Source organism: Cydia strobilella, chromosome 21, assembly GCF_947568885.1.
Source record: "Cydia strobilella chromosome 21, ilCydStro3.1, whole genome shotgun sequence".
Lineage (NCBI taxonomy): Eukaryota > Metazoa > Arthropoda > Insecta > Lepidoptera > Tortricidae > Cydia > Cydia strobilella.
In genome coordinates, this window is record NC_086061.1 from 9243914 (window position 1) to 9271248 (window position 27335).

The following is a 27335-nucleotide window of genomic DNA, read 5'->3' on the forward strand; positions in this document are numbered from 1 at the left end:
CTTGGTCATTTTTTCTTTCGTATATGACATCTGTTTCAGTATATACTCCAATATCTGAGTATGATGAGAAGGTTCTAGAAGGTCTCATTGTCAAACCATTGCCACATCTTCGGCTTGGTGTAGTCCAGCTCATACTCCTCGCATTTTTGTCCAGTTAACCTGTAAAAGAAAATAGAAATATATAAATGGGTGAGAAAATCCCTTATGGACGATTATTCGATTTTCTCTATTATGTTCTACAATCACGTGGGATCGGACATATTTTGCTGGCTCTAGCAGATTGATGTAAATTGCCTCTAATCAAAACTCTAAATTGAGTACTTTTCATGTCAGCTCAACTCAACTATAATATTCATTTCAGACGTGACTGTACAAGTGTTGTGCTTAAAGTATATTTACCTGGTTCTCCTAATACACCGCACGATGGGATGTGCCTTTCTAAAGCACTGTGGTCCTAGCACGTTGAAATATGTGAGGCCGATTTGAGCAGATATCAGAGAGTTGGTTTTCTTGAGACACTCTCGGAATTTTGCGTCGCAGCTACAGTGCGATCTGTAATTAAGAGAGAGATGCTTTTAAATTACGATTTTTGTTTTTATTGGTAATAATAACGTCGATATCGATTATAAAATGACATTCTAAAACATGAACATTCTATTATGAATTTGATTTGACCTCATTTCTAATATCAGTCGAAATGACGGCGGTCGTAACATGTGGTTTTTAAACACATCATAGAAAGGTTATAATTATGTGTGTAGGTCAAGCAGTGTCAGTATAATATATATATCATATTGACCGATTTTCGAAGTACTGGAGGCGTCGTCTATATATTATGTAACGTCCACTGTTTCCATGAGGGGGGCTTGCTTAAATAAATCACAATATGGTATTTACGTCCACAAGCGGTACATCTGCTTTCCGCGCCGTCTAGTTATGCTTGTACTGGGAGCGGGCGGACCGCCGTGCATTTATTTATGTATACATTACATCTTATATACCTACATATGTATTCATTGACTGACCCGTACCTACAGCCTTTGACGCTGGCCCTTATTTTTACCATTTCCAACACCAACACGGAAACAAACATAACATGAATGACCACTCAAAGCGGCTCAACAAGCTAATAATTTTATGTCACACTATGCACCTACCAGGGCACGAGATATAATCAATAGTGTGACAGTTATATAATAATCTGGTGCGTTGTATAAGACTAGCGTTGTATAGTTTGGTGGTAGCTGGACGCCTCGACGGCACTGGGCTAATATTGTAATAGGCAGTACAAATTAATAAAGTAAGTAAGTAGGTTATTTGTTTGTATTTGTTTTTGTTTTTATGGCTAGCTCTTAATTGTATAGTAAATGTTGTAAATGTTATATTTAGACTAACACTTAGTTTATAGGTTCCCTAGTTTAAGTATTACTAACAAAATATGGATTTTTTGAAAGTCTGAAATAAATAATTTTTATTTTATTTATTTTTATAAGTCGGTATGCTGATCGCTGGGAATTTTCATACTGAGACGAGTTAAGATCTCATATGAAATAGCAATTTGAACTTGAGACCGTTAACACATAGGGGATATTACTGTAATGTTCTGCCACCAGAGTGCAGCACGAGCTTTTTTAGTAAACCATAGAGTAACTTATACATACTGTACCTTTAACAGGTTTTTGACAAGTTTTCAGAGATAATAAAATATGACATTTATGCATCAAGGCGGTTTGTTTACAAAGGACCTACCGGGAAACGCGAATCCGAAATTTGTTCGAGTGACAGAGATGTTAGATAACGAAATTTCGATTTTCTTGTTTCGCGATAGGCTCTCAGATTGTGGTAGTGGCGCCACCTACGCGAAGTTACGCGTAATATTCCCTATATTTTTGGAATATTGAATTAGATTTTCGTTCTATTTGACATTTGTATGCCAACCGGAAAAACATAGTGTTCAAATGTATATACAGTTGTAGTGCATTATTATTTTCCATCGTATTTTCACGGAACCGTACGATCGCGTATTGCTATTTCAGTCAGTCTCCCTACAAAAAGTACTGAGGTTGAATGAAGTAGCATGACAAATACGAACGTTTCCGAGAAAGTACGATGGACAACAATAGGGTATTCCACAATTTTTTATTAATGGTGTCAGTCGATCAGGTTTGTTTTGAGGATCAAATGTCTGTATGGGACCCATTGTCTTAAAGCAATACAAAAGTCACAACTGATGGTCAAAGTCTGGTACTGAAGAAACGTTTCTAACAAATTGGCATTACATCGTGACGTCAGCATGTAACGTCGCTATTACTTAGACGCCGTGGAAAACAAGGAAATTGCGATTTTGTCGGTGAAATATTGCGTTTATGTAAATATGTATATTGTTGCTATAGGTACAATTTTTTTAAATAAAATGTAAGGAATCAAATGGTACCATTATTTTTTTCCTATTTGGAAGTTACCATTTTTTTTAAACAAGTCTCGTATTGATTTATTATTTCCATATATTTTTCATTTATTGTGATAAATTGCTCATTTTCTATCTATTTAACTAGATTTAGTTATACAATTTAACACGTGGAAACAACCCTATTATGCACTACATCTGTACCTAAGACCTATATGTGTTTTATAAATAAAGCATTCTGATTTTGACTCCGCAATCTCGTCGCACTGTCAAGACGAGGGTAGGTTGGGTAGTGAAGGAACATTTCATATTTTAACCGAAATAAAATAAATATTTAGATTTTTTGAAAGACAAATTATAAGCAACTAACAACAACAATAACACACACCACAACAATAACAACACAACAACAACAACAACACGACAATTATAACAGCAACAACAACAACGACAATTATAAGATATTTATAATTATATAAAAAAAACTAATGACCTTTCGCGTCGAATGATGATCCCATGGAAGTTAATTTTTATACGGCATTTGTTGTCATTTTTTGAAGTTTAGCGCATTAATTTATTTAGCAATACGGTAAAAACGTGCTCTTCACTTATTTTTTTACATTAAGCCGAACACGAACGAAAAGAGACTTCAAAATACTGTCATAGTCAAAATAATGATGGCTCCTTCGATGCGGAAGGTATAAGAAGTTTCCTACGAGGGCAGCCCGACCTAAGATATGATCAATAGTGTAACAGTGACGTAACGACCCGGTCGGTACGTTATATAACTGCACTGACATCCGAGTAAGTACTCTATTAATGCGCGAGCGCAAGCAGACGGGAGTGGCTTTCGAAAATGAAAAGTGTAATGTCAATTTGATATTTTACTCGCTTCGAACATCACTCGTACTTATTAAGTGTTGGTGCAACTGTAGGTCTAGCACAGGAGTGGCGCGACTGTATCTCGCCCGCGAGATAGACTACCCGTCCCACTCTAATTAATACAGTTAGAAAAAGATTGGTAGTTTATCTCGCGGGCGAGATACTTAACTGTCGTGCCCCTTCTGTGCTAGCCCTACTGGAGCGACATTTTAATTAAAAAATGATTGCAATGTGAATTTTGATATTGAATTGACACACTCGCAGTGCATCTAGCTTGCATTATTGTTGAGATATGTCTAAAGTCAATTTGAGATTTATAAAATTCTAATGCCACATACGTCCAATACCTAGGTATATAATACCTGTCTTGGTTAGGATAAGTTTCTGACTTGTCCATGCTCAGCGATTGGAATGACGCGTGCGCAGCTCACGCGCCGGTGAAAGCACGCCCCGATAATTGTGACGAATCTCAGGTGGACATTAGATGTAGATCCCGGACCTGTACGTCGCTCCGGTGTGTGAGTGGGACATCACCATATACATGCATAACGCTGTCGCACGCCAGTGTGTACCGGAGCAGCGTGATAATGCCTCACCGATTCCACTTGATTTGCTTGTAAGATAAACACCGATTAAATGGAAGTGCGGACGCAAGAATGGCAATTTTCGACGCTAATAAGCGCGTATAGGGCATGTTTTTCGAGCGTCAAGTGTTACTATAAATCTAAAATTGGTGATTAAATTGTGTACGTGTGGTATGAGATTAACGCCAATTTCTTATCTGACCAAACTCGTCAGTTTGATCCTACCGTCTAGACGACCCTTTATTTCGAAGATTTGAGAGAATGAAGAATATCACATAGATATACAGGGTGCTTTTGTTATCACTGACCAAACTCAAGAGGGGTGAATATGAAGGTCATCAACAACTTTTACTATGGGGTCGAAATCGCGAAAAAAATCAGCTGTTCTATAGAAAACATTAACTCTGATTCACCGAAATGTATGAGATCGAGACGGCAGATTTTTTTTGCGATTTCGAGGTTGGCCCCATAGTAAAAGTTGTCCAGTAATACCTACATATTCACTCCTCAGTTTCGTCAGTGATAACAAAAGCACCTTGTATGTAGGCATCAAAACTCAATTGAGTCTATGACGCGTACAGCAAGATCATATCAAAGGTTGCCCTGGTCCTCGCTAGCTTCTATAAGAAAGGATATAAGATCATAAAATTTAAAAACATTGTCATCAAGTTACAAATATAATCATAAAGTTCCCAGTAACTATCGCAGATTATTATGAAATCCACTTCTTGATCAGTTCCTTCACGTATTTTCGATTTTCTTTCATTTCTTTTGGTTCATCATCCGTAACCACCAGGACCCCACATTGTGATGTTCCATTTACCATTGTAGCTGGGGCATCAGGTCCTAAATCTTTAAGGACCCCAAGCGTGTGCCAAGGATCCATATCTCCATGTGTGAAGACTACTTTAGTTACATTAGGTGTCAATCCTCCATATTTTTTATTTGTCTTCGCTATTCCTTCGTCCATCTTTTTTTCGACGTCCCCTTTAACAAAACCTTTACACATCTTGAGCGTAAACTCCAATGGATTCCAATGGACAAATGGTTGTTTCTCTGCCGATGTAGTTTCTTGGTAACCAAATTCTGTGCAAACTTGATGTATCCAAGCAGCATATTCTAATTTAGTAAAATCTTGTAAACTAAAGTCAACATTATTACAACCATCGCTCCAACGAGACATAGTCTGCTGTAAGTTATACAGCGACAATTTTTCGTTAGAACTGAAGTAAGTATCGCAGACAACTTTAACAATATGCGGCGACGTGTATGTTGCAGTACCTTTAAGAAGTCTGTAAACGAGCTGATAAAAGAAAAATTGTTGATTATCTAACACGGTCATATCGTTGTCTAGGCATATATTCCATTGTAATTTTAGTTCTTCAATTCCGCTTGAGCTCTTCAATTGTTTCTCGCATCTTTTAAACGTCTTTTCCATATTTTTTAAACAGGTTTCAGGTCCGTATTTACCGAAAGCATAACGAACGACGTCTAAATATTCGTGAAAGTCTTTTTTGGCTAAGACTGGAGCGCTGCTAGCGACTGCTGCATCTACTAAATCAGGATGCAGTTCCCTCATCCATGCTGCAAGATTTCCTGCATACCAACCACCGATCACCACCACCTTCGATGATTTGAATTTAGAATCCGATTTCAGCATTTTTATCAAACTTACAAGATCTGCCAATGCTTGATCAGCATTTAAAAACTTATAGTATTCAACCACGTCACTGTTTTTAATATCGGGTAAACTCTTTCCATAATATCTGTGTTCCATAGCAAATAATGCTCCATTAGTTTCTTTTGCTAATTGAGCCATTAGAAAAATGTCCACGTTCGCTATGATACCTTCTGCAATCGCCATTGGCCCACCAATAAATACATAGATAGGTGCATTCGGTTTCCATAGCTGTAGATTCTCGAAGTATCTTATTTTTAATGTCCTTTTTTCCTTTGAATCGAAGTGATCCAACGGTTGTTTAATCCATTTCTCATGTATTGTACTCAAATCCCGCTGAGCAACGTGCAAAGTCAGCAAGTGGTGGAAATCACTTGTAATTGCTGTAGTAAAAGTTATTAGCAAAGATATCACGCATAAGTAATGCATGATTATTAGCTTCTGAATCGTTACTGTCAGTGTAAACAGTACAAATAATATTACTTATTATTATATAATTCATTTAAACATAAAAATACACGTGTCCCTAAATTCTAAAAGTAAAACCATACACAAATACCTAGTACATCTACACATTTTTGAGCCTGCAAAGTTATAGGTACACGTGGTCATAACACGAATAACCACGTAGGTGTATAGCCCCCTGACAACAGGGTTTCAAAATTTGCTAACCTAAATGAAACTTTGTCAAACTGACATAGAGTAAATACTTAGTTGTGGCCTATTCACTACGTGAAGGAACGCAGGTCGTCAGTAGGATAGATAATTCGTAAAATTCTTTGTGATAAGAATAGTTAAAGTGTCCCAGGTATTGATGGCATTCCTTGTTTTATATTTATAATTAATATTGGTATTTTATTTTAGAATTTGTAAACACGTGTAACTTGATATATAAACGGAACTTTAGCAGTATTTATTTCAAAGTGTGTTTCTGCTAATAACGGAAGATATTAGCCGATCATGCATTACTTGTGTATGATCACTCTGCTGATTGCTTCTGCAGCGGCATTTACAAATAATTTAAATCAGTTTTTGCTAAATTTAGACCTGCCTCAGACCGATTTGAGTTCAGTAGATGAGAAATGGATTGAACAACCGCTAGATCACTTTGATTCAAAAGAAAAAAGAACAATCAAAATGAGGTATTTCGAGAATCTACAATTCTGGAAGCCGAATGCACCGATCTTCGTATTCCTTGGTGGCGAAGGGGAACAGGATCCTAAGTGGATATCATCAGACTATGACTTTCTCTTGACAGTTGAAATGGCGAAAGAAACGCATGGGGCTCTCTTTGCTACAGAACACAGATATTACGGTAAGAGTTTACCAGATATTCCACAAGATAATACAATTGAATACTTTATGTTTCTGAGCTCTCATCAAGCGCTGGAAGATTTGGCAAGTTTAATAAAAATGCTGAAATTGAACTCTAAGTACAAGTCATCGAAGGTGGTGGTGGTGGGTGGATCGTATTCCGGAAATCTTGCGGCTTGGCTGAGAGAACTACATCCTCAGCTGGTAGACGCAGCAATCTCCAGCAGTGCTCCTGTCCTCGCCAAAAAAGACTTTAAAGAATACCTAGACACTGTTCGTTACACGTTCGGTAAATACGGGACTGATGACTGCCTGGATAATATCGAAAAGAGCTATAAAACTGATGAAGATTTATTAAAGACTCCAGAAGGTAGAGAAAAACTAAAGAAAAAATATAATATATGCCCAGAAAATGATATGACGGTGTTAGAAAATCAACAATTTTTCTTTTATTGGTTAGAGTATTTTTATTTAAAGTCTTTATCACAATATTTTTTGCCTCATAATATTAAGGGCTGGTGTAGACAATATAGACATATCCAGCGTGAAATTAAACCTATTTGGCGCGATGGTTGTCATAACGTTGACTTTAAATCTTACGATTGGACTCTAGATGACTCTGCCGCATGGTTTTATCAAACATGCACAGAATTTGGCTATGGGCAAACTACATCGTCAGAGAAACAACCTTTTGTACACTGGAATCCATTAGAGTTTTGGCTAAAGTTCTGCAAAGGTTTTGTTAAGGGAGATATCGAAAGGACAATAGATGAAGGGGTAGCGAAGACAAACAAAAGATACGGAGGATTGACGCCAAATGTAACCAAGATAGTATTCACTCATGGTGATATGGATCCTTGGCACACTCTTGGTGTGCTTCAAGACTTAGGACCTGACGCGCCGGTTATAATGACAAACGGGTCTTCACATTGCGGGGTCCTAGGTGTTAGACGTGGTGAACCAGAAGAAATGGAAAAAGATCGAAAACACGTGAAGGAGCTTATCATGAAATGGATTTCCCAGTAACCTGAAATTCTCATTAAAGTCGTATCTAACTACGCGTTGATAATGGTGTTTTATTTTGCTATTCTTCCTGATTTTTATAGACCACACTAGGTTTCAAACGAAGTCCTAATTATTAAACCTTCGTTCTCAGTCTATCCATATATATCCATATTCCATATTCTATATTTCTATATCCATACTAATATGCTAATACTAATCCATATTACTAATATTATAAATGCGAAAGTGTGTCTGTCTGTCTGTCTGTTACCTCTTCACGCTTAAACCGCTGAACCGCTTTAGTTGAAATTTGGTACATAGATAGTTTGAGTCCCGAGGAAGGACATAGGGTAGTTTTTATCCCAGAAGTCATCCTTTAAGGGGGTGAAAAGGGGGGTTGGAAGTTTGTATGGGGAATCGATAAAAAGCTCGATTAAAGAATAGATTAGATAAAAAATAAGCTCCCCAAATTACTATATAACTCCACGCAGACGAAGTGGCGGGCAAAAGCTAGTAATATTATAAATGCAAAAGTGTATCTGTCGGTTACCTCTTCACGCTTAAACCGCTAAACCGATTTTGACAAAATTTGGTATGAAGATAGTTTGGGCCACGAGAAAGGACATTGGGTAGTTTTTATCAATCATCATCATCATTCCACGCAGATGAAGTCGCGGGCAGAGGCTTGTATTTTATAAACCTTGATAAAAAAGCATACATTATAGAATGGGTTTTTCCATTGTAGATTTAATAAACAATAAATTCTAGTATTACTCTACATATTATAGAAAATACTACGTTAGTTAGCTTTTATGATACACGTTGTACTTATATGTATTAGTCACAGAAAGTTAGGTAATCAATATTTAATCTAACGTAAATTTAATATCTTTAGGTAGTTTTTCCTTACAATCACCTAGACAAGCTTACCTACTGAGTATTGGTACTAGCACAATCGAAATAACACAAACCTCAAAATCTCTTAAACAGTTCTTAAATTTGGTGTATGTTTAAAAGTCCCGTTTTCATGACCACACCATTTGACACTTGGAACCTCGAGGAACCGTCGCCTTTTTGGAGAAATTCACATTTTATTCTGATTCTACGTTTTCTATTAGAATATATTATTAGGCAACATTAATAAAGCTTATTAAATTCCACACCAAATCGACCACTATACCTTTGCGGATTTTTTTTTTATAAAAAATGCTTGTTCAGAAAATACATAAAATCCAGTTTTGGCGCTTATAATTTTCCAGGGGACATTCTCTTAATATGAAAATTGGTAGAATGGGAATTCCACTTTAGCCTTAAATTGTTTGAATCCAAATGATTTGTATTTAACAAAAATAATTGGCTGAATGAATTGAAAAAAACTGATTTAAACTTTCAGGGTCATTATTTAGGTACTAAAGTCGGGAAAAAACCACTGGTTTGATCTGCAAATATCGTAAATTGAAAAATCAAATTTCATAAGTGTGTTGTGTCGACCGGATGACATAAGTACTTAAAAATATATACTTACATACAAGATATATACAGTGGTACTACTTAAACGAAATTAATAACTAGCTTAAATCTAAAATAGGCCCTTGAGGCATTGTACCAAGGATGCTGACGGCATGGTAAGTAGGTATACCTAAACGTTCAATAGTTATTTGTTATACAAGGGTGCAAAGTTGTATTTTACCCGCGAGTGTGGAATTGAAACACGAGCAAGCGAAAGGATTCTATAGGTGAACCACGAGCGAAGCGAGTGGTTCTAAAATAGAATCCTGAGCGTAGCGAGTGTTTCAACACTCGAGAAGTAAAATACATTTGCGCCCGTGTATAACACAAAACTTTTCACCTCACTATAGCGAGGAAAATGCAACATCCACAGACGTTAGATCATCTTCTACACTGGAATCACTCATTTCTTTACGATATTATAACAGAAAACTGGAAGTTGTGTATTTTTACGCGAGTCGGTGAGAAAAGTTTTTTAGTAAAAAAATTGTTGACAATGTTGACATTTCTGACGTATGAAATGTCAACGATGCGTTTTGAAAATGCATCGACTCAACTTGTGCGTTCAGAATTATATTTAACATCATTATAAAAAAAACAAAACGTTTCTTATGTTATTTTAAGGTTTATGACTTAAAATCATTAAATAAAGCTAAATTTGGTATTTTTCATTAGATTCTCAAACCATTTATTTAATGATAATTAATATCGAACGAATCATTATAATAAACGATTTACGTTTTGTTATCTGTCAAGCTAATAAACACGCTCCATCCAAGGTCAAATTACTTTCCCCACTAGTGGATAAAACGCGTTTTTCCCCGCTTGTATTGAAGGATAAAAGACAACTTTCCGAGCTAGTGAGGGGAAAATTGATAAACAAAACCAAGTTCGAAAAACTCATCAACCTACTCGTGTTTTCTAAAGTTGTTTAGCCAGTCTTCCGAGACCACGGGGACAACGCCGTCCTCGAAACGTCGGAGGTAAATTTAAAAACTTAATGTATGTAATAATGCATGAATTGAAGTCACTGATGCAACTACGGTTGCCTATGTCGGATGCTAGTCTGATTTCTTAATGATCGAATCCGTTCTAGAACAACTATTTTAACTATGGGTGTATTATTGTCATTTAAACAATTTATGTAGGTAGTTTATATAGTGCATGTTTCATTGTTTTTATTTTATTTTATAATTTAAAATTAACGTATTATAAGGATATTTTGTATTGTTGTTTTGCACTGCCCAATAGCTTATTTTCAGAGTTCCGTACCCATAGGGTAAAAACGGGACCCTATTACTAAGACTCCTCTGTCCGTCTGTCTGTCACCAGGCTGTATCTTATCAACCGTGATAGCTAGACAGTTGAAATTTTCACATATGATGTATTTCTGTTGCCGCTATAACAACAAATACTAAAAAGTACGGAACCTTCGGTGGGCGAGTCCGACTCGCACTTGGCCAGTTTTTTTTGACACTGATTCGCTAGCTGAAGGTTGTCTGGAAGAGATCGCTTTATAGCGATAAGTCCGCCTGTTGTTACTTACTCATTTAAGTCCTGTCTTTGTTTGTATTATGAACTTTTCTTTAGTAGTGCACAATAAAGAATTTTATTATTATTATGTCTTACTACTTACTGCTACTTACCTTGGAGTCCCGGACCTTTGGGAGGCGGGCGTGGGGCCGAAGCCAACAGAGCAGAGGCCCTTTAAGGCCGTTCCATCGGTTTGCCGCTGTCACTGTCACATTTCGCAAGAAAGAACGGGAAAGATCATAGGCGCCAAGTGTCAATTTTGATCGAATTTTGTCGATTTTTATTTATTTTAAAAACGTTACAATATCGAAATTCGAAAGCTATGAAATTACTATTTAAGTTAAGATTGCTTTTTCTTCTTTTTTTGTTTATAGTATCACATAATAAATAACCGAGTAAAGTAGGATTAAAAGTCCGAGTTAGAGGTTACTTTGGGAATTAATTGTATCGAGCGAAGTGTCATAATTCGTGTATCGGAAGCTATGTTGGTAAAGATAATATAGTCAAGAACTACATATATTTTTTCCACGTCTACGAATATCAACGCCTCTTAGAAAAACATGATCATATAAGGAGATTTTTCGCCTTCTGGCTCAGGAAACCGCCTTAAGACAAGTTTGATGTCATATAGATTGCCTGTTAGAACCCATTCACGGGTACAGCAATAGTGAACCGGTCTCAGCAGGCATTGTAACAAAATATTATAAATATTGTAACAAAAATTAAAAGAGTTCATGGCTATACTTATTATTATTATTATGGAATTTATTTCACGTGTTTTTACTTTAAGTAATTATATATGATTCAAAAATAAAACAGCCTTAGTCATTTTGTCCGTCGGTATTTCCCCTATTATTTGATTGTTGAAAGTACAATCAGCGATGAAAGCTTGTATCAAAAATGTAACTTTTGAGGAAAAACTTAAGTTTGCTGTTAGTACAGTCGCCATCAGATATATCGAAGCGGCCATAAATATCTGAAAATATTGATGAAAAAAGCTTTGTTCAGATATTTGTAAACAACTCGGCCGCTCCGATATATCTGATGGCGACTGTAGATACCTAGTTGGCACCATTCCAATCTCTATAACTGTATCTAGTTAGCAACCAGTTATTATATAACCTTACGGAATTACGGGTGTTATCCAACGGTTCCGTTCGGATTTCCACCATAATTATCCGTCTGTCTGTTCGTACAATTATCTATAGGATTTCCTTGACGGAGTCAAATATGTTGTTGTTTGAGGCTTAAGTTAATTATAATGTGTTTTTATATGAAGGGTACACGGAAAGATGTCTAGTCACTTTTTTCGGAAAATGGGATTTTCATTTCATAATGTAGAGCTCTTAATGAACTATTTGTTATATCTTTTGCTACCACTGTATAATATATGTAACACCACTTTTTTTTTGTTAAAAAAGACTTGGTCACGGAATTACCATACATTTTGACATGGTTCCAAATTTTAAAACCGGGATTAACCAAAATATTACTAAAGTGACTAGACATGTTCTTTCCGTGTACCCTTCATATATTATGTATTTTAAATGTTAATATATTTTTCCTTTTTTATTGTGGGACGTACCACATAATTACAATCTATAAATTGTATATACAGATGTCAATCACAATGAAAAAATCAACGATGATCAACTCTGGTCAACGTGGGACTCTAACCCACATCCTTGGATTGCCGGTCCAATGCGTTACCACGTTGACCAGAGTTGGTCATCGTTGATTTTTTCATTGTGATTGACATCTGTATATACAATTTAAAGATTATGTATTTTTATCAATTTTACGACAGTTGCAAACAAAACATAAAAATTACATTTGTTTTGTGGGCATAACTTAACTGTAACATTATTACAATATAGTACAAACATTCGTTACCTATTTAATACCAACGGTGTATTAAATACTTTGTAATTAATTAATAATTTATACTTTTAAAAATTACATGAGAACAAATTGTATTCATCAAATAATATTATAAGTGCGTGATAAGCGGAAGTTTCCTTTCCTTCCTACGTTTGTCCTACTGTAGCATTGTTTGGCGCATTCTTTTGCTTATGGAAGGTAGAGGTAAGGACATGTATCAAAAAGTGACCGTAAAAAACAGTAAATAGGCGGCGCCACCATACACTGAAGTACCTAGACCATACACCTAGTATTTATAGAGATGTGCACCCGTGCGACCGTGAGGGACAGAACATACGCAATGCGACAAAATTAAAAACACGTTTTAACATTCCTGACAACATACCAGAAACAACCTACGTAATTTTGTCGGGTTATTTGCTGCCCCTCCCCCATTTCATTTACATTATTATACCTCTACGGTTCACGTCATGGAGTTTCCTACATATTACAATACTCTTTGGTCTCAGAGCCTACCTAGCGCCACCGGAGGGATTAGGAACTATTTACAGCTGAAAGCTGGTCACTTTTGCAACAATTCTGCCATAAGAGATTGACATCCTTTCTATACCATCCATACTTTTACTATAAAGAAGAAAGTTTATTCTCTATTAAATTAGTATTAAAGCTAGGTTAAGTTATCTCATTATTTGTTAATTTCACTGTTGTCTCAGATAGCATTTCATAGTATTAAGTTTTATTAATAATTTACATACAGGAAACTATAGGTCTACATTGTAATAAATTCTAGCTGTCAGCTTATTCACCTACATGTTTTATAAGACTGTTTGTTTCTAAATAAAAAAAATAAAAAAAAATAACCAGTTTTCGTACACTTTTAGGGCGGTTTCAGACTACCGTTTTACAGGAACATACCTGTACGCACGAGTAAGCTCGTAAAAACCAAATGTAGTACCTCCGAAAAGACCGTATATGCGCAGAAAAATACGCTAGTTTGAAACTGCTCATAGTGTTCTCCTTACCTCTACCCTCCATTCTTATGCCGATTGGTTTCCATTCCACGCTTGACATGTTACTACTATATTAACAAAGGTACATATAATTAGGAATTAAACGAACTTACCTGTAAGTGAAGTTCGATTCTAATTATACGAGCCGTACAAACTTCGGAATGATGTATATCAACTTGTAGTAGGCGCTATCAGCGTGCCTTTGATCATGACTTTTAGAGCAATAATTCAGAGTAAAAATAAAAGTTTGAAACCGCTTATATTGTTCTCCTTACATCTACCCTCCTCCATTCTTATGCCGATTGGAATCCATTCCACGCTTGACATGTTACTACTATATTAACAAAGGTACATAATCGATCATTGTAACAAGCATCCGACGGCGCCGTCCGCGGTTGCCACATGCGTTTAACCATACAATTATCATACGCGTTCATCCACTGCCTCGTTAGCAACATCATTGCTAACTTTGCATACATAAAGGTATTCTTTGTATTTTAATAGTTTACATGCACATAGGTACACTGTACAGTCGCCATCAGATACATCGGAGCGGCGACGGTGCTCAAAAATATCTAAACGTTTTGTATGTACAGACATTATGTTTGTGGTAAGTAGAGAGGACTGGAGTACCGCTCAGGTCCAATCGCAAGTAATAATAACTACTACGTAGTACTATGGGTGCTAGGCGACGATATACATACTTATATATGTATATAAATACATACTTATATAAATAGAAAAAACCCATGACTCAGGAGCAAATATTTGTGTTCATCACACAAATAAACGCCCTTACCGGGATTCGAACTCAGGACCATCGGCTTCACAGGCAGGGTCACTACCCACTAGGCCAGACCTGTCGTCTTGTCTTTCTTAACATTTCCACGCAGTATGCACATTGCATTCGCTGCAAGTTGCAACGTATTACAATCTAACAGCTATTGGTATATCATTACCACAGATATGTATCTAAATAGATATCGAATTGCAAACTTGCCTTTCTTGACATCACCACGCTGTATGCATCATTGCACATTGTATGCAACATGGCTCGGAATATTACCTACTATAGGTACAGACATATCTCATAATAGAAGCGCATACGCATACATTGTATTACTTCACATTTCTACACAGAATACATTAATGCACATTGAATACCACACGACTAACGTTACATTATTCAATTAGGAAACAAATCAAATTATTTTATGAAATGTTTATTTCATATTTTACCGTAATCCAGTAAAGGATTCGTATAGGAGATGCAAGCACACATTGCTCGCCCTTAGAGTTGATCAAAGGCGCCTAGCCTTACAAAAGATAGCATACACCAGAGAATTGGGACGGGTACCGCCGTGGCCGGGTGGTCTAGTGGTCAGTCAGTTTATAGCGTTACATTGTCTGGAACCAGCTATTGATAAACTTCAACATAAATATCTGGATGGACATGGATGAAATGCGGTTTGTATAAACTCTAATCGTGCATCCCTCAATAAACATTTGTAAGACAGCGCACTAGAATGCTTTAATTTCTTAAGTTTTAATCTATTTGTTTTTTTTATTGATTAAAACTCCCGTCTTGCTAGTCAAATTGATTTTTCGGGCCATCGTAGGTAAAAGTTATACCTGCGTTAAAACAACTTATAATAGTAGTTTACGATTAGAAAAGAACAAACATATCACTCAACTAATGAAAAACTGTGTAAGTATTTATAAGTTATACCTATGTTCCAAAAAAATGTGTAGATAAAACTAAATCGTGAACACATGAAACAGGTGTACTTGTGCAATCTCCTTAGTTATATGTCTGTAAACATTACCCAACTCTAATCACAGTTGAAACTCAATAAAACGTCTCATATATCAGCGACTTTTCTAAAATTACCGTAAAATACATTATTTTAACACTACTATCTACTGTAGTATGACGCTACATCTGTCGTTTTGTCATGTCTAGTTTGCTTGTTTGTTTAGTCGTGTCGTATAGTGTGAATTGATTTACGCAATTACGGTTAGATGGCGGTTTAAAGAAACACATGGAACCTTTATTGGACGATGATATTTTCGAGATTGACAATTGCGTTGAATTTTGAATTTCAATTCTGATTCGGAAAGAGAAATTTGTTTTCTTCGGGGTACTTCAGATGGATTTTGGGATTGACGTGTAAAGATCTGTTTGTGATATATTAGATTTTTTCCTGGTTTTTTTCGTCAAAGTTAACCTTTTAAGCTTGAAGAGGAACGTTTTCTTCTGAGGTTGCTAATAACAACTTCGAGTGCGCTTTACTTCCCGTCGTTCCGCGGCCTTGTTGGCCGCAGTTGCCTGCAACAGGACCGTGGAGCAGTGCTCCGGTGGTGCGTGGTGGTAGTATCAACGACAGGGCGCAGCCGCCAACGTGCAGTCGGCAGTGGATGGTCGTCGACCCCATCAGTCAGCGGTCAGGTATCAGACCCACGGTGGAGACGAGCCCGCATACTGCGTGGTTCGATAGCGTTGGTGGGCCGAACGTTTGCTTTGGTAAGGAACTAGGAGACCCACGGAGGACATGAGCCCGCATACAGCGCGGTTCGATAGGTCACGGTACAGCTTCGGTTGGCCGAACAAATTGTCATCGTCTACGGAGCTTGAATATTTTTTTTAACGTATTGGAATCGGTTCCCGTTTAATTGTTATCTTTTTTCCCGGTTCACTGTTATTTTTTGTGCAATATTTCTTTTAATTCTGTAAAGCCGCTGTTATCCGTATTCCGCATTTATTTAAGGCATTATTTTTAAAATTCTAATTGCCCCTAATTGTCAGGCGAAACTAATATTCGGCAATAAATTTAGGTACCTATCACCCGTTGAAACAGCCATTATCGTCCATAATCTCCATCTCATTAATCCATTTCTTTCCTTCTACAGCTAAATTTATACGCCGTAATCTTTCGCACGTACACCAGTTCACGCCAGTGCGGAAAGCGGACCGTCAGAAAAACAATTTGTTTTGGTTACATTAATTTTTTAAATTCCATGTGTAGATTTTTTTAGTGACTTTCGGAAGTGCTTATCAAATTATACGTGTTGTGCACAATATTTGTTTTACTGCACTACCTACATATATGAATACATACCTACAAATAAGACTCCGCTGTCCGTATGTCTGTCTGTCTGTCTGTCTGTCTGTCCGTCTGTCCGTCTGTCTGTCAGCAGGCTGTATCTCATGAACCGTGATAGCTAGACAGTTGAAATTTTCACAGATGATGTATCTCTGTTGCCGCTATAACAACAAATACTAAAAACAGAATAAAATAAGTGTTACAACAAACCCTTACACCTAACGTGATTTTTTTGGCGTTTTTTGCGTAATGGCACGGAACCCTTCGTGCGCGAGTCCGACTCGCACTTGGCCGGTTTTTAGAGACTAAAAGGATTCAACTTATTTTCAGATGCCAAATTTTTGAAAACATTTTTTCATTATGACTCAGAACAAAACTTACCACTTTATAGCAATACACTTATGCCCTATATGGAAGTGAAACGTGGACAATGACCCTAAGAGATAGAAAGAGAATGGAAATTGAAATGTGGTGCTGGAGGCGAATGGAAGGCATTAGTTGGAGAGACAGGATAGTTGTGAATGGAGACAAATGAGGCGACCCTGACGTTGTGTTTGGGGCAAACCCATTACCAGTCCGCCGGACAATATCGGCCTGTCAGTTGTTCGGAACTTTCAAATTTTTGTTCTAACTGACAGGCTGATATCGTCCGGTGCAAAATGATTGGACACTTAATACGACACGACTACTTCTTTAAAACTATCCAGGAGTCTTAGCACGGTACGCTTATCACCATGCCTGTCACGTTCTAACAAGTATGTGAGTGCGAAAGTGACGGACTTAGTGATAGGGGAAACCATGCTGCGCGGGCTGGAGGGGCGGATAGGAAGGAAGCGGGGTAGAGGAAAACCCAGATGCAGCTTTTTAGATCAAGTGAAAGAAAAAGTAGGGGTCGTGTCGTATCAAAAAGTCAAAGAGCTGGCGCGGGATAGGGAAAGCTGGAAGATACTCCACCGACAAGAGAATAACTCTTAAGTTAATGATGATGATGATGAGCAATACACTTTGTGGTCTAGTCAAGTTTTATCTTCACAACATCAACGTGCTGCTAAGTCCCATCACGTCTGTATCATTTATTTCGTCATACAATATCACAATTTTAAGCACAAGGTCAACAAAAATGGTCCTCGGTACCTTAATATGCCTTTTCTGGGGCAACGAAATAAAAACAAATGTCATTCGTAATGTTTTGAAATCCTTAATGTTTGGACTTATGTGGTTCGTTTGACTACGTGATTTTTTACAATATGGCCGAACGGTAGATAGGGTAAGTATACAGTTCCTTCAAATCTGTTTATAGGGAATATTACGCGAAACTGCGCAGGGGGCGCCACTACCACAATTTGAGGATCTATCAAAAACAAGAAAATCGAAATTTCGTTAACTAACATCTCTGTCACTCTTGCATATTCGAGCGATAAAGAGCCAGATAGCGAAATTTCGTATTCGCGTTCCCAGTAGGCTCTCTGTTAACAAACCGCCTTGGTGCAATAATGTCATATTTTATTATCTCTGAAAACTTGTCAAAAACCTGTTATAGGCACAGTATGTATAAGTTACTCTATGGTTTACTAAACGGGCTAGTGCTGCACTCTGGTGGCAGAACATTGCAGTAATACATTTAAATAATAACTGAAGAAATATATTTTTATCGCGTTTTTATTATTTAAACAGCTTAACTTCCAAAAAATGTCTACGAACATTTTATAGCTACTCTGTATAAAAATAAACTGTTACAGGGACCATCATGACGCGAGATGTACCTATAGTGCCTTTGTTGAATCAACCTCAGATAAAATATGATCAGTCTTTCGTTTGCACTTGTTTATGATTCAAATCTTTCGAAAGGGCTCGCCCTTCAAGTCCATAATTCTATAGTCAAAACAAACATTGCAATATACGCTTACAAATTGACGATAGAATCATGATTAGTTGCCAAATACTTACGTTGTATATGCTAAATGCAATCAATGGCATTTGTTTGTGTAGATACTTCGTTTAAGAGCCTCAAGAGTGATACTTGACACTTGGTTACGTACACTTAGGTTAGTAACTTGACGATAAAATATTATTTGATTGCTAAAAGTGACAATTTACTTTTCCCCTCACTAGCTCGGAAAGCCGTCTTTTATCCTTTAAAACAAGCGGGGAAAAACGCATTTTATCCACTAGTGGGGAAAGTAATTTGACCTTGGATGGAGCGTGTTTAAGTAGCTTTTGACAGATAACAAAACGTAAAACGCTCATAATAATGGTTCGTTCGATATTAATTATCATTAAATAAATGATTTGAGAATTTAATAAAAAATACCAAATTTGGCTTTATTTAATGATTTTAAGTCATAAACCTTAAATTCCATAAGAAACATTTGTTTTTTTAAATGATGTTGAATGTAATTCCGAACGCACAAATTTCAAAACGCATCGTCAGAAATGACAACATTGTCAACAAAAAATTTCTCACCGGCTCCGACACGTAAAAATGCACAACTTCCAGTTTTCTGTTATAATATCGTATTATCGTAAAAAAATTTGTGATTCCAGTGATGAAGATGATCTAACGCCTGTAAATGTTGCACTTTCCTCGCTATAGTGAGGGGAAAAGTTTTGTATTACACACGGGTGCAAATGTATTTTACTTCTCGTGTGTTGAAACACTCGCGGGTAAAATACAACTTTGCACCCTTGTATAACAAATAACTATTTCACATCACCTATTTAGGGCTTTATATTGCCTGCTAGGAGGGATTAAAGTGGCACTTTTCTTTCCTGCTTATTCACTGTTTTGTTTGGATAATTAAAATCATAGTGAAAGTGAAAATGTTTTCCTCATCAGTGATGTGAAAAGGACGTATGTGTCACATGATAGCCAAAATATTTCCACGTTGGGCGTTAGATTATTTCCTCACTACGCTCGGGATTATATTTTAGAATTCATGTAGAAATTAAATGCCACAATTTTAAGGTACAGGTAAGGTAAGGTATAGTTACAAGTAGGTAGGAGAGGTGACCCCCCCCCCCCTGTATACAATCAGTCTATGCAGGAGGGTTACCTTTCTCTACAGCTGACTCAGCTGACTGTACATATTAATTTACACAAATCTTGCACATTGTGTAGTATAATTCCTACTTCGTCGGTCCTAGTCGGCTTTTCCTTTCTTATATCCATACTTAACACAGTATACACAGTGTACTCGTATGTTAAACTCATTAACGATAAACCTTTCTTTATGTATATAAAAATACCAAGCGTGAAATCGTATGCGTGACCCCAAACCAGACAATGGGACATTTTTTAGGCTCTACTTTGCCTAACTATTGCACCGGTAGGCTCCTAAAAACGAGATTTGTTGCAATTTCAATAAGACCGCACGTTTAGGGTGTGAACTTAGTGTCAAGCGGAGACATGGGCAGATAAATTGTATAAAAGTTTAATTTACATAATACGGTAAGCCTCGTATTATTCGTAATTAATAATAAATGCTTTGAATGGCTGGCAAACATTCATCGTGGGTGTTGTATTTCTGTTAAGGTCGCAAACCACACCATACAATTCCTAATCTGGCGTTCAAAAATCTACTCCCTATTTCTCAAAAATCGAAAATCAATGTTTCCTCGCGAATCAAATTTACGGTACGTGAACTTTGATTAACATAATGACAAATTGTGAGGAGGAAAGGCTAGTTATAAAGATAGCCAAATGTAGCATGTCGTCTGCTACACGCTTCCGCTATCCGCTCCGCTAAACGCTCCCACTAAATCCGCTCCCTAATGTCACGTTCACACGATTATAGTGTGACAATGGAATCGTTTGTGCACAAATAATAGAAATAGTTTGTAAACTTGCGACAAAACGATAAGGTCGTGACCCGCACCGTATTGCACTAAGAACTACTTATAATTTATTCTACTTATCACTATAGATCGCGACAGGGGTATAGTACATTTTACAACTAGTGTGAAAAGAATGTAGAATCATACCACCAAACCAAACCAAAACCAAAAGTACCTATACAGCTAAGATACGCGAGCTGCCGCAGCCCGCGATACCTTCATACTCGTGCGCGCCCCGGCCGCGGCCGCCGCGGGCCCGGCGCGGGTTGGTCAACGACACCTCCTCATAACTCATGAGGCCCTGGTGCCTGCTCCGCGCTAAATTACATTTTAACTGCGTTTCGAAAGTATAGTTTGGAACTAAAAAGTAAAAAGCACTAGTTCGAGAAATTGAGCTTCTCGCACGCTACGCAGCCACAAAAAGTACCACTTTTTGAGCAAGTGTATTAAAAAATATATTTTTCTCAAACATGCTATGTAATATTGATATTACGTTCTTTATATTAGGCTGGGAAGTATCACGACTCCGGCGCGGCTAGACGAGGGGCCTGTAATGAAATTTCATACAAAGTTGCAGGCCTAGGCCGGGAAGTGGCTCTTTTTTAATTTCCATTTCACATATATTTGTGACACAGCATCATGGCATTCAGCCAAAAAAAAAACTATAACCAATATTTGCTTATGGTTCGGAATGACATTCTGCCAATACCCCTTTAAAAAAAACAATAAACGATAATTAATATATTTTTCAGTTTTATTTGTATCGAATTTACAAAAAATATATAAATAAAACATTATTAACAAATTCCAATAATATTTAATTGCAAATTTACCTACAAATACAGATTTAAAATATAGTTGGTCAAACCAGTTTGTCAGTAAATAAGAACAAAAAAACTATACTCATCCTTTTCTTTTGGGTGCTAGTACCAGTGTAAGACAAAGATAGTATGATTATCTCTGTCTATGTTTGAAATGAGACAGTCCTTTGACAAACTATATTTCATTTAAATATTAGCGGTAAAAATGTCTACTCAAACACGCGTTCGTGTTTTTTTAATCGTTTTGGAGGTAAAGTTGAACATTTTTCATTGTGTATCTGTAATTCTATTTTATTGGATTTATTGTGCGTCGTTTATTGTGTTATTTAATATGAGTTCCGACGAAAATATTAAATGAATACCTGTTAATTATACTCCATGTTTAAGGCAACGATGTATGTGAAGCATAATATCAACATAAAAAACGATGTAATCTTAGTTATGTGGCTAAAACTAAAACTACAGTCAGAAGGATGCAAGGCGAAAAATCAAAGATACATAAATATACCTTTGAACATTTGTGTAATAAATTAAATTGATTAACAGCATGTGTAAAATATACGACACGTGTGACAAAGATAGGTACAGGTGGTAGTTATATTTTGTGCCTAGTTTACTTTTAGTTTCTTTAGAATTAAAACTTTGATTTCGTGGAGATTTCTTTATTTATTTCATTGCATGTTTGAGAAAAGCACTATACATACATCGGCGTGAAAAGGGGTTGTCGGCCTCATAACTATCCGGCCTCACTACGTTCGGCCGTATATATGCATTCGGCCGGCAACCCCTTACTTCCCGGCCTCTGTAGTAATGTACTATTACCCTTATTTCTACTAAGTTGCTTCCTCTCTTGATTCTAGTAGAGGCATTTAAGTGGTCCCTATTCTGTACATCGGGTCCTTACTGTCTTGTAGTGTCCGACCGCCGAAGATTCTGGTTCGGTTTTGACAAGTTTCGGCCGAGGGTTAGGTTTCGGCTAAAATCTTTTAGTTTTGAGTTTCATTTTAAAACTGATTCTTATTACCTTCAAAGCGGAAGACGTAATGGAGCCGAACTGAATTAGGACTCAGAAATCTTCTTAAAACCGAAACATACCTGGTGAAGAGTCCAGTATTGGTGAGCCCGTACTTGCTGTCACCAGTTAAAATGAAGATCTTGCAAGCGTCATGTTCGCGGCAGCAGGTGTCGGTGTAGTAGAAGAGTCCAAGGTCGCTGGAGCGGGCTTGAGCTGAGTGGCCATCGCCGCACCAGAGGGTACCTGTTAATAATAAAAAATAAATAAAATTCTTTATTTCAGGCCAGATTGCCCATAGATTGTTAGTTATATACAGACTTATAATATTAGAGTTAGTACATCTTAACCTGGGTATTACAGTTTTTTTTTTTTACTTATTTGGGGTCCCGGTAAACAGGACGATGAGCCGACGCCCAGTGGCTAAAAAACGGACAATCCCACCTCTCGGCTATATCTACCAGCAAGCTGTTGGTGCTACCCCGCAGGCGATACATTTGAGAGGCGATTCTTTTTCTCATTATGGCATGAAAATCGTCCATTCGTGCTTGTGCAAACATGCCTGATGCACTGCAAAAGCGTGGTAGCCCCAACAGCATCCTGAAGCCGTTATTGAACTGGACACGCAGCGCACTGTAAGCACGCTTCGTATAATTGATCCACAGACCGCACGTGTAGAATGATTGGCAATTATTTGTTAACAAATAAATAATAAACAAAAATAAATATTATGGGACAGCGTCCACGGCCGAATCGGCGGCATTGGCAACACTAGACACCCCTGAAGCCAGACTTATCACAAAGCCTCTCCTCTCTCTGTCATCGTTTAGGGAACCTGTCGATTTTTTTTTTTCGTATGGCTTTTTGTGTTACTCTACTTCAGAGATTTACAGTTTGTAGATATTGTACCGCTTCCTTGGTTAAGGTGGTGAAATCCTCCACCTGCCCATGGTATCTGGTTAGAGGACAATCAAATACCGTGTGGTGTACGGTCTGCTCGGGTGCTCCACATCGGCATACTGGTGACTCGCACCAGTTCCATTTGTGCCATAAGTAAGCACAGTTCCCAACTCCGGTCCTTATCCGATTCAGCATGCACCGGGGGTCGATGTTGCTCCACGTCCGTAGGAATTACCTTAGATAACCCTACACGTGATCCCCGGGTGGTGCTAAGAGCGCAACAACTTTGGCAGCTGCACTGCCTCTTCAAGGTCTCGCAGCTTACTCTACTTCAACAACCATATTCAATATGAATTCGGATGCTTTTAACCTGTCGATGGTACATATTTACAATGGTTTCTTTCTCTTTGATGTCTGTCTTCCTTTTACGTTCTACTTGACGATTTGTTACGCTCTTTTAACATAAAATATAACTTTTGCACTCTGTCTAAATATCGTTGGAAACATTTGAGACTAAAGACACTTCCGAATATAACTCAACGCACATAACTCACCCGGGTAAATAGCCTGCACTCTATCCTTGAAAGCGTCCACGACCGAATTTGCAACATTAGCAACACTGGACACCCCTGAAGCCAGACTTCCTACGAAGCCCCTATCGTTGTCCAAGGAGCCGATGTCTCGGGCGCCCGCCATGAGCTGGCTCAGCGGACGGCTCAGGCCGGAGGAGATGGACTTGAGGATGCCGCGGCCGAATTGACCTGAGAAAGGGAAAATAGTTATTTGTTATACAAGGGTGCAAAGCTGTATTTTACCCGCGAGTGTGGAATTGAAACACGAGCAAGCGAAAGGATTCTATAATTGAACCACGAGCGAAGCGAGTAGAATCCTCAGCGTAGCGAGTGTTTCAACACACGAGAAGTAAAATACATTTGCACCCGTGTGTAACACAAAACTTTTCACCTCACTATAGCGAGGAAAGTGCAACATCCACAGGCATTAGATCATCTTCATCTCTGGAATCACTATTTTGTTTACGATATTATAACAAAAAACTCTGGAAATTCTGTATTTTACGTGAGAAGTTTTTAAGTAAAAATTTTGTTGACAATGTTGACATTTCTGACGTATGAAATGTCAATGATGCGTTTTGAAATTGCATCGACTCAACTTGTGCGTTCAGAATTATATTTGACATCATTATTAAAAAACAAACGTTTCTTATAGAACTTTAATGTTGACTTAAAATCATTAAATAAAGCTAAATTTGGTATTTTTTATTAGATTCTCAAACCATTTGTTTAATGATAATTGCACGCTCGTGCCCTGGAGTCCGCCCGCCGCCCTTTGGCGTGGGACGCCACCTGCGTGGACACGCTGGCTCCGTCCCACGTGGAAGGGTCGGTTGGGATGGGAAGCCTGGGACTGCCGCGGACCAGGCCCAAACTATCAAGCGCCGCAAATACGCGTTCTTGTCGAATGAGTACGAGTTTGCGGCGCTTGCAATAGAGACATTGGGCCCGTGGTCGACCGACACCAAGAATTTTGTAAAGGAAGTGTCGGTCCGGTTGATAGGCGTCTCAGGCGGTCATAGGGCGGGCGCTTTTGCCCAGAGGCTAAGTCTGGCGGTGCAGAGGGGTAACGCCGCTAGCGTCCTTGCGACCATGCCGGAAGGGGGTGATTTGGGGGAAGTCTTTTATATTTAAGGTTTAGTTTTAGGTTTTGTTAGCATAAGTTTAAATTTAAATGTTAAATATTTTATTGATTCCATATTTGTAATTGTTTTTTGTATTAAAGAATAAAAAGACGTCATGATAATTGATATCGAACGAACCATTATTATGAGCGTTTTACGTTTTGTTATCTGTCAAGCTACTTAAACACGCTCCACCCAAGGTCAAATTACTTTCCCCACTAGTGGATAAAATGCGTCTTTCCCCGCTTGTTTTAAATGATAAAAGACAACTTTCCGAGCTATGAGGGGAAAAATATTTTATATACTTTTTTTAATACCACGTCGGTGGCAAACTAGCATACGGCCCGCCTGATGTTGAGCAGTCACTGTAGCCTATGGACGCCTGCAACTCCAGAGATGTTACATGCGCGACCCGACTTACTATTAAAGAATGTTTTTCAACGCTTAGCCATATTTTTCGAGGTTCATTGTGAGCAATTTCTACTATGGGACCAACCGAGAGAATTTTGGCTGATCGCATGTCAATATTTTCTATGCGACAGCCAAAATGTTTTCAGGATTCTAGGGTATAGTATGCCCCATAGTAGATGTTGCTTAGTATGATCTATAGGTATATTGCATTATATTCATCATGCAAAATTTGGCTAGCTAGGTGTTAAAAAAAGCCCTAGTAAGTCCACCCCCAGAGTGGTATGTTATGTGGCTGCAATAGTTTTGTAACTTAAGACAACCTAAAACTTCAGAGGTCCATAAAGTGACAATCTGAAGAGTTAAGCGACGATTTTCTTAATTGAAAATGGCTATTTACATTCCGACAAATTCTTATAATAATATTGATTTCTTACCTAACCCACCATTCTCCTCCCGACTCCTCAGCCTTTCCGCTTCCAACGCTTCATTTTGCTTCTGCATTCTCTTAAACAAGTCATAAATCCCTTTTGGGACCACTCTTTCCGCTACACTACCCACTACACTCTCCACCACACTCCCGGCGAATCCAAACAGAACTGACACCACATCTGTATTTGGAGCTTTTGTTGGTATTACATCTTTATTGTCATAGTAATCTTCAGGAACCTCTGCACTGTCTAAATCGACTGTTGTGAATTCTAAACCATCATCAGTAGCTATGATTTCATCAGATCTGTTAACAATATGTATTTGTTTGCTTGAATTGGTTTTTAAAATTTCTATTGTAGTGTTTTCTGTTACAAGTTTAGAAGTAGTTAATATTTCTGGTTTTTCGATCGATTTAGCTTTATTTATTACTTTATCTTTTTTTTCTAGTGTATGAGTTTGGTTAATCTTTACTTTTTCTACAGGGTTAACTGTAGTTGCATTATCATCTATTATTTCTAACAGAGGAGTTTTATTGCTTTTGATATTTTCTTCTGGATTATGTGTAGTATAATAATCAGTTGTACTTTCAGGTGATTGAGTTGAAGGCAGCGTAACAGGCTGTTGAACTTCAACGATTGGAGTTACTTTTTCTGTTGTAGACAGAGGAATCACAGTCAAATCGGGTTCTATAGTACTTTCTACTATGCTAACTAAATAATTCTCCGTTGTCGTTACTAATTCTAAAGGTATTACATCTAATTCTGAAGCTGTTGTTTTAGCTGTAGCTTCTGTCGTTTCTTTAATAGTTACAGTTTTATTCTTATTTATATTAATATAATCATTATTTACAATAGTATATCTATTAGATTCCTTATTATAGTCGTCATGCCAAGGCACTGTGCCATATTTTCTGCCTTTATCAATGTATTGGCTGTCGAAATCGATGATATTATTATCGAAATCTATTTCGGTGGTGATCGGTTTGTCAGTAAAGTCGATGTTTTTTGCTATCACTACTGTAGAGTATAGTAATATGGCACCAATAAAATAGATCATCTTTCGGCGTACGCGGTGGTACATCTTCGGAATTCCATCTGTAACAAAATAAACATGGTTCAATCTCCCTTTTCAAAATCATGTTTAATGACCATTGAACTATTATTACTAACTTACGACGTTTTGGAAGCGTGGTACAGGTTGTGATTACGACAATTTCATTGTTTGGTATGTCGTCTCTATAGTAATAATAACTCAATGTTACATAACTCCGTAATAGATGGATACAGTCTAAAGAAAAAACGTGCCTCGAAAATCAAGAAAATTTG

The 27335-nt window shown here is 37.5% G+C and overlaps 3 protein-coding genes across 3 annotated transcripts in view; 1 reads left to right on the top strand and 2 right to left on the bottom strand.

Annotated features, from left to right (window-relative positions):
• LOC134750990 (NADH dehydrogenase [ubiquinone] 1 beta subcomplex subunit 3) overlaps positions 1-27335 on the bottom strand; it is a 519415-nt gene that overhangs the window by 476231 nt on the left and 15849 nt on the right. The gene's annotated exons all lie outside the window — the stretch shown is intronic.
• On the bottom strand, positions 58-27119 carry LOC134750966 (uncharacterized). Its single transcript, XM_063686261.1, has 5 exons — positions 26016-27119; positions 24029-24235; positions 22658-22820; positions 400-552; positions 58-159 (listed from the first exon to the last, which is right to left on the bottom strand). The coding sequence occupies exons 1-5, from the start codon at positions 27088-27090 to the stop codon at positions 75-77; spliced, it is 1683 nt and encodes a 560-aa protein (XP_063542331.1). The 5' UTR covers positions 27091-27119; the 3' UTR covers positions 58-74.
• LOC134750917 (putative serine protease K12H4.7) lies at positions 6481-7934 on the top strand. The gene has a single exon (XM_063686169.1). The coding sequence runs from the start codon at positions 6512-6514 to the stop codon at positions 7889-7891; it is 1380 nt and encodes a 459-aa protein (XP_063542239.1). The 5' UTR covers positions 6481-6511; the 3' UTR covers positions 7892-7934.

Coding starts and splice junctions, on each gene's coding strand:
- LOC134750917 (XM_063686169.1), top strand. CDS start 6,512: ATGCATTACTTGTGTATGATCACTCTGCTGATTGCTTCTGCAGCGGCA.
- LOC134750966 (XM_063686261.1), bottom strand. CDS start 27,090: ATGTACCACCGCGTACGCCGAAAGATGATCTATTTTATTGGTGCCATA. Junction 24,236..26,015: donor GGAGGAGAATGGTGGGTTAG/GTAAGAAATCAA, acceptor TCCCTTTCTCAG/GTCAATTCGGCCGCGGCATC. Junction 553..22,657: donor AATACTGGACTCTTCACCAG/GTATGTTTCGGT, acceptor TCTTAATTACAG/ATCGCACTGTAGCTGCGACG.